The sequence below is a fragment of the Vitis vinifera genome, chromosome 10, assembly GCF_030704535.1.
Source record: "Vitis vinifera cultivar Pinot Noir 40024 chromosome 10, ASM3070453v1".
In the NCBI taxonomy this organism is placed as follows: Eukaryota; Viridiplantae; Streptophyta; class Magnoliopsida; order Vitales; family Vitaceae; genus Vitis; species Vitis vinifera.
The window spans coordinates 22,457,897-22,466,503 of NC_081814.1; the positions used below are offsets into that span (position 1 = coordinate 22,457,897).

Below are 8,607 nucleotides of genomic sequence, written 5' to 3' on the forward strand. Positions count from 1 at the left end.
TGAATAAGAACATTAAGAGGAAGAATACATCCAACTCACTTTCTTCATAATCCAAAACCAAACATGACGAAAGTCATCAAGTTCCATAAAGAAACAAAACCCTACTGCCAACCAAGTTCATCGAAGATTAGACAAGATAGAAAGAAAGACATTATTGAAGCCCAAAGAACTGCCAGATTAGACAAGATAGAAAGAAAGACATTATCGAAGCCCAAAGAACTGCCATGAGTAGATGCTGTGTGCACTTTTTCAGTTGATCATTGATCCCAAAAACGCACTATGTAGTAACAGCAAGAACCACCATGAACCACCGTTCGGAAAAGAAATTATGTTTTGTGTATAATTCCTTGAGAAGCCGCAGCAGAAGCACAGTCCATTGGTTGGAAACCAATTCTCTCCTTCTCCAAGTCATACACAACCTTCACATTCTGCTGTTGGAAGCTCCCAAACACCCCAGCTGGTCCAGAGTCGCTATCATCCATGTTTTGGAGCAACAGGCATTTCACCACAGTGGAGTTGCTTGGAGCTCCCATGGCATAGAAATGGTTCCCTTGGGGCAAAACAAGACTAACATTGTTGGAGAAATGGAAGGAGATCGAAGGAAGAAGATGATCATGATCTGTAACAACATTGTTTGGACATGGGATTCTATAGCAAAGATCAAAACCAGTTCGTGCCTCTTGTTCCTGGGCTCGGGGGTACGTTATTATTGATTGGAGCATCGAGAGAAGTTGTGTGTAGAAAGGCCCGGGTAGGTGAGTATAAGTAGTTCCTGAGTCAATTATCATACCCCCATTGCCATGTGAATCAAACTCCCTCAGGCTTGAAGGCACCTGAATCGCAGTGGCATTGCCCACCGTTATAGCCTCTAGACCAATATAGTAGTAGTTAGGGTACATGGGATTCTTCAGCAGTGAAGTGAACTGCAAATGGTCATTGGAAGAAATCGCAAGATCTCCTATGACTAATGGGCTTGAAATATTGGGGTTGTTTGCAAACTTGAACCCCAAGAAGCAGTGAGAGAAGCCCTTCTGAAGAAACCCTAGTTGTGAAGGGAGAGAAAGTACACCCCTACCAAACCCTGCAATCCCAATTGGCTCCCTGTAAGTGGACCCAACACAACCAAAACAAAAATTTGGAACCTCCCGTGTAAAGCTAGGGCTACTCCCATGAGTCGTAAGGGTATCCCTAGTGAGTGTTCCAATGACGACCCCTCCAGCACCATAAGTGTAAGCAAATGATGGGCATGGTCGAGGACATGTGCCTTTGACAAGAGTACTTAATGAGCATCCAGCTACAGCGCATGGATCATAAGAGTTATCGGAGCTATGGACATCACTGCAGAGGGGGCTAACACAAAGGTCTCTAAGGGATGAAGAGGAATAAGAAGGAGAATAAGTAGACATTAGCTTATTATTCCTATAGTCATTGCAATCCATGCAATCGAAAGATAGGTTCCCACAAGGAACCCAAGTCAGGTCACTCCCAGTGTCCATATACACTTGGATGACCTTTGGAGGCGTCCCTAAATTTAGAGATATTAGATAACCATCTCTAACTTCTCTCAGGGGCTCCATCATGTCTATCATCCCTGATGGTTTCTTTGTCAAACCATTATCAGAGATTTTCATAGAGTGATAAAAGGCCCTTGAATGAGTCAGGCCTAGAACCACTGAATTAGGGTTTCTCTGCTTTTTTGCAAGGGATTGATTAGCATCGCTTAATGCAGTGCGTAAAAACAAGAGGAAAAAAGTGGCAATAGTGAAGGGTGATGACATTGTGATTTTCTGGTCCTGGTGTTGTGATGAGCAGATTTCATTACCACTAATCAGTCTATATATAGTGAAGATTTGGAATATCTAGGGATCCATTTTTAAGGATGGTGTGAGCCAAAAACTAGGGTTTCTGTGGTGTGATGGATGAAAGTTAGAGAACAAATGTTGCATGGACAAGAGTGACTGAGATGTGCTCATCAAGTAGTACTAGCATGAGATTCTCAATGTCATACAATGTCTAAACAAGATTTTATGTTGTGTGCATGGATAAACTAATTTAGAGAAGGGGGCTAGTGGAACTTCCCCAATGGGTAACTGCACTTAGTAAGCATAAATAGAATAAAGATTGAGTGCGCATGCTTTACTCTTTTATTGGTACTATATTGAACTTAAAGGGTCGAGGATTAAGGCAAAGTTAAGAGGATCCCATGTTTTAGTTCCATGGAAAGAGGCTCTTTATGGAATAATCCGTCTCTAAACACATGAAAAATTCAATTAGCCGCCATTGCACATGCTAGTGGAGGCCACCTGAAATGCCATACATTGGATGATTACAAGTTCTCTAACCAAATACTTTCATAAGTTATTTTGATTTAAGATTTTATGAAAAGGAAAACCTCCAAATATTTTTCTTAATTCATGGGTGCATGTGCCTAGGCTAAGTGGAGATCACGGCTCATTATAAACATGCACTAGTACATCCCGATGAAACATATATAGAGGGAGAGCATTAAAAAAAAAAGGCTTATTCTTAATGGTAAAGCTTTTCTACTAAATGCTAGTCCAAATAGCTATCATACTGTATTTAGAAGGGATTTCAATATTAGTCAGTAGAAAATGCAACTCAAGTGTGGATAAGTTATTGAATTTGTGGTTACAAGAGAAAATAATGGGAATTGAAAATATGCCATATGTTAATAGGAATGTTACAAAAAGAAATTGGAGATATTGAATGTAATAGATTTATGAAAAGTTTCAAACTTCATAGGATTATTGAATCACCAACATAATTTCATTATTTTTATACTGATTTCATATTAACTTACCTATAACTAGTCTTCAATATTCCATATTAACATACCTTTTCATTCATCTTCATCCTATTGTAATTTAATATTCACTCGAGATTAACCTTAAGAGATTTGTACACAATAACTTGACATAAGATGGACACACCTGAAGTACTCTTTAGTTCCTAACAAAAAAAATATTATTTACATATCAAGTTGATTAATCCCTGGATCTATTTTCATTCTCAAACTTGGCGTGCAGTTTTTTTGGGTCACACTAGGCTGGAATTAACTTATACTGAAAGTGTACGTATAGAAAATGTTCCATGAAAAGAACAAAAACAATAATCCAAATTAGAAATCTAATTTTGCACTAACACATAGAATATTCCAAGGAGAAAGTGACCTTCATTCCAGGTCATGTTTGGAGCTTCCTGACATGAAGATGACACAACATCAATCCGCAAAAAGCGCGGCATCTTCAATATCAACTAATGAACTATGGGATGACATCTCAATATAGCCACATGGGTTTGCTATTTGTGGAAGAAAAGATATATTATAATTTGACAGAAGTATCTGAACTATGTTAACTAGGTTTTAAAATTAGGCCACTTACAAGCATAAATATCTTAGTTTACAGCCCATCAAGTGTACTTGCATTGCATCTTTTTATTTATAAAAAACAGAGTTCGAAGATTAATAAAAGATGATATTGGAAAATGACACAATCTGCAATGGAATTGCATTGCATGGTGTTGGAGAGAGAAGAATCAGCCAGTGATGTACCATAACTGCTTGCACATGTGCTTTTCTTCATTATTTTTATATTGTTTTCAGTTGAAATGCTTATTAAAGTTACCCAATCAAACTCTTCAGGTATGCAGTTAGGTCACTCGCAGGTGACTAATCACTCCTGATATCTGATATTAGGGAAAAGTATTCTATTTTTATTCTATGGTGCAATTACATCATTAGGTTAATTATTGTCCAGTGATCAGAGCTGCAGAAATTGTCTAAAAAAGTTGCACAAAAGTAGAGACCAAATACGAAATCAAATCGTCCCAATTGGTATTTGTATTGGAGATGATTCCATTTTCTTATTAGAAGGGAAAAAAAAAAGTGAAAAAGTTGATGTTTTTTACGCGTGACGAAAGATATAAGAGTTCCTTTAAAGTGTCATCTTATAAATCGTTATCTAAAACAAACATCATTGATTCTGGACCTTAGCGCTCTTTGACAGTCATTATATGAATAAATTTTTTTTTTCTAAGTCAAGTTGTCAATCTCAATGAAAGCACCAAGGAAAAAAAAACTAATCGTTGTATAGTTACTACAACCTTGATGCTTTACCCAAGTATCATTTTTAATAACTTAATTTCATATACTCTTTATACAAAAATACCATCTATGATTTTTTTTCAACCTCTTAAAATTATGTAATAAATGTGATAAATAGCTAATTAGAAATTTACTTAACTTTTATGTGAGTCTAAATATTGATAAGAAATAGGTTTACAGCTTCTTATTGAGTAACTATATACATACATTCATATATGTATGTATATATACATACACGTGTTACATTCATTAGAGCAAGTGTGCTAGTGAGTTCCTTATGAAGTGAAGGTAAGAGTTTTTTCTAACCATTGGAAGTTCTCCTTTAGACATTAGGAGTTCTAGTTATCTTAATCGAAGTGGAGTAGCTTCCGATGTCGTACCAGCATCCTCAGATTTGAGCACATAGATCTCTCTCTGGGCTATCTAATAGCATATTTGAAAGTGATTTGATATCTTATGATGACATCTTTTCTGGTATATCTGTTGGTGCTCTAGCTCTATAAAAATGAGTTATACTATATACATGTATATGTATATATGTAAAGAAAGTAAATGAAAAATTCCTTTGCCAAGTTAATCATATTTGAATATGATAATCATTAACAATAGGCATTCGATCTAGTGGTATACCTGGATGAATAATTATATACATACATATATATACATATATATGTATATATATACTTGCATATATAAATACATACTTGTAGTACTCAAATCTGAGTACATAGGTCTCTCTCTGAGTTATCTAATAGCTATTTGAAAGTGATTTGATATCTTATGGTGACATATTTTCTAGTATATTTGCTATCTGCTAGCGCTCTAGCTCTATAAAAATAAGTTATAGTATATATATATATATATATATATATATATATAAAGAAAGTAAATGAAAAAGTATTTTGCCAAATTAATCACATTTGAATATGATAATCATTAACAATAGGCATTCGGTCTAGTGGTATGCCTAGATGAATAATTATATACATACATACACACACACATATATATATATATGCAATGAAAACATGAATTATGCCAAAATTCAAAGCAAAGAAGAGGAGTTAGAAAATACACAAGATAAATAACAAACAAATTTAAAGAGAAGGAACCACAAACTTTTAATTACATAAATTTAAAACCATCCATGATAGGAGGTAAAATGAAAACATAAAACAAAAATAGAGTTAATTACATAGCTTAAAAATCATCCATCATTGGAGGTATAACATAAAACATAGTTATAGAAGGAGATGGATATCTTACAATGGGAGAAGGGAGGAAAGCTTTGAAGAAAGCTTGGGGCTGGAAGGTTTACATGTTGAGAGAGAAAGAAGAGAGAAGGGAGAGCAAAACTAGAGGTGAAAAATAAGTTGTAAATGAGTGATGCTTACAAATGAGGATCAAGCCTCCTTAAATAGCCAAAAAGAGAATATTAAATAGTACCAATAAGGAGACAAAACACTGTTTGCTTTTTGACTAACTGTTGTGAATAGTAATCCCGTGCATGAATAGTGAATAGTGAACAGTAAAAGTCACTTTCTATTGTAACACTTTAGACATTTTCACCGAGAATCTTACTTTCAGCTAAGTGATAGATCACTGCTAGGCTACTTTGGACTGTGGAGTCACATGCTTGATGCTTTTGGTGTTGATACTGCTTAGCTGGATAATATTCTTACAGGTGGAAAGTCATGAAATTGGTGATTACTTGGATTTTCTTATCGGAGGAAGAATACCTTCATAGTCATCACCATTATCTGGAAGGTAGCTTGTTGAATCATCAGATTCTCCATAAGAGTTTTCTTGGGAAAAGCTTGAGTTTCCTTCTTCAAGGATTTTCTGGAAATCTTGAGGGGGTTTTTGCTGCTGCAAGCATGGCTTGGAGTTGTTGCTTCTTGAGAATAAATTGTGACATATCATCATTAAACTGAAGCTTGTATGGGAGGCTTGAGGAAATATTGCTTAACTGCTTCCAAGGATGCATCATTTTTCAAAGAGTCCCACCATTTAGTCTTAAAGGTCCTTCTAAGAGGTTGAAAGGCTGCTGATTCATCTGCAATGATAATGTAGTCCCATTGGACAATCCAAGCAAGGCCAAATTTACTAAAAAAGAATAATAAATGGGGAAAAGCTAAAAGTTCTCTAGGGATAACAAAAGAACTATTGAATAGCTCAAAGTAATCCAAGATGGGCTTAGAAAGAATCTTAATGGATGGACCAAAATAAGTCCACCAATTGTGAAACCAAAATGGGAAGGAAGAAACTTGATTCTTAGATGGAAAATAGAACATCTATGAATAATGGAAGTCCTTATTCTGGATCAGAAAAGCATTGAACCATGCTCTCTGATAATTCCAATAGCTAAAAAATCTTGGTTTTGAAGGTTCAGATAACTCTCTTGAAAAATTGGGATTTTCACCCCATTGCTTGACAGTAAGAATCTTATAGATATGGTAAGTGGAGAATGCCAAATCTAGATTGCTGAATTTATCAGCGTTATGCTTAATTTTAACAGAACCAGTTTCTACGAGGATTGCCTCATAAAAATCTCTTGTTTTTAAAAGATCACTAGAGGGATAATGAAAATTTTCATGAAAAGCTTTTGCTGCAATCTCTCTGGGAATTTTAGAGAAAAACTCTTTTTCGATAACTAGAAGAGGTTGATTTAAATCTTTTTGCCAATATGTTGATTTTGCTTAAAGAGGTGTGGGGTTGGCAGCCACCACAATTTGCTTATTTGAAAAAGAAGAGCTTGATGTTAATTCCGTTTGAGATGGATTAGCCTTAGTAACCTGCTTAAAGGTCTAAGACCCTGAAATAGTTGGGTATTGGGTAGCCTTGACTGGATTAGATGGATTGGAAGGATCATAGTACAAGGTCATCATCTTGTTGGGCATAGGGTTAGAAGAATGAAGCCTTGCTTCTTCTTCAAGTTCAACTTGTTGACTCCATAGCATTTTATGGGGAGAAGGAGCTTGACTGGATTGGGATTTATGTGGGTTAGGAGCTTGGGTATTCTTTTTAGGGGCCATGGTCTCGTGAACCCTGCAAATTTCACGAGTTGAGTAATTAGGAATGGAATTTTCTCCTTTATTAAGTTTAATTTGAAAATTGGGGTTTAAAATAATATAATCAGTTAAATCATACTTAAAAGCTATATACTTAATTGTTTTCGCAGATGTGAAAACGATTCTTAATAAAAATCCTTGGTTCAAAATATCAATTTGAAATTTTGAAATGCATAAAGGAATGCTTAAAATTTCTTGTTGAATAAGATTATGAATGAGTTGGGTACCCAATATCTTAGGTGGATCATCTATTCCAACAAGATTAATTTCTTGATCATAAGGAGTGATGTTTACAATAAGATTAGCAAATTCAAAAAGAATTTCCTTATCAAAGAGCTTTGTTCTTATACCTTGGTTATCTACCCACATGGGATAAATAAAGCTTAAGAAGGGGATTCCTAGAAGGGCTTTCTCCTTAAGGTCCTTAACAAGAATGAAGGTTTGCTTAATACAAATGTCATGATTACGGATATGAATATTTGTGAATTTACACTTAATGGCAAGTCTTTTGCCATTGGCTCCAAATAGAGACTGACTAGTCTCTTCACATAAAAGAATAGGTACAAGACTTTCTTGAAGGCAATTCTCAGTTGCACCTGAATCAATCAAAGTAATAATGTCAAAGACAAATTTATCCTTGACTACTATAGTAAGGGAGACTTCCCACCTCTGGAAGATAACCCTACTAACAATATTCAAAAAAACATCTGTCTTGTCATCATTAACTTGTGAAGATTCTGGAACATCCACAAGATTTCCTTGGTCATTAGTAATCCTTTTGATTTGTCCTTGGAGGTCTGAGAGACCTAAACTTGTGAATTGTCTTAAATCCTTAATTTCCTTTCTATATTGTCTTACTTCATCATGAAGTTCCTTAATGCTTACTTTTTTGGGAGACTGCTGGTCAAACCTGTTTAAGATTTCATTAAGGTTATAAGGATTCACGGTCTTCTTGGCTTCCGGCTTAACAATTGATTTCTTAAACACTTCATAAAGATCTTGCTTAGTCTTTTCATCTTCAATTTTCCCTAAAATATCTAGGACAAGTTCTTGATCTTGGCTTATGACATTTATGGTCTTAGGACGACAATCACAATTACCCTTAATACACTCTTCTTGGTCACTAGAAGACTGACTAGAAACTTCACCACTACTGTCTAGTTGATTAATATCATCTTCATTATATGAATCAGTCCTTGATTCAGATTCTGAGGTGTTTATCAAAACTTTGCAAAGCATATTTTTTAAATCTTCTGAGATATTAAGATTATTAATCTTTTGTCTAACCTTACAATGTTTCTTAAAGTGGCCAAGCTTGCCACACTTAAAGCAAATAATTGGCTTGGAATCTAAAGGGGCTTCTTCCTTTTTCTGGGCTTCTTTGTTTATCCTTCTATGGAAGTGTCTTGA

At 35.2% G+C, this 8,607-nt stretch overlaps 1 protein-coding gene across 1 annotated transcript; it reads right to left on the reverse strand.

The window, feature by feature from the left end:
• Positions 1-326: 326 nt before the first annotated feature.
• LOC100254920 (probable aspartyl protease At4g16563) lies at positions 327-1,580 on the reverse strand. Its single transcript, XM_002263321.4, has one exon. It carries the CDS (start codon positions 1,578-1,580, stop codon positions 327-329), a length of 1,254 nt encoding a protein of 417 aa, XP_002263357.4.
• Positions 1,581-8,607: the final 7,027 nt, after the last annotated feature.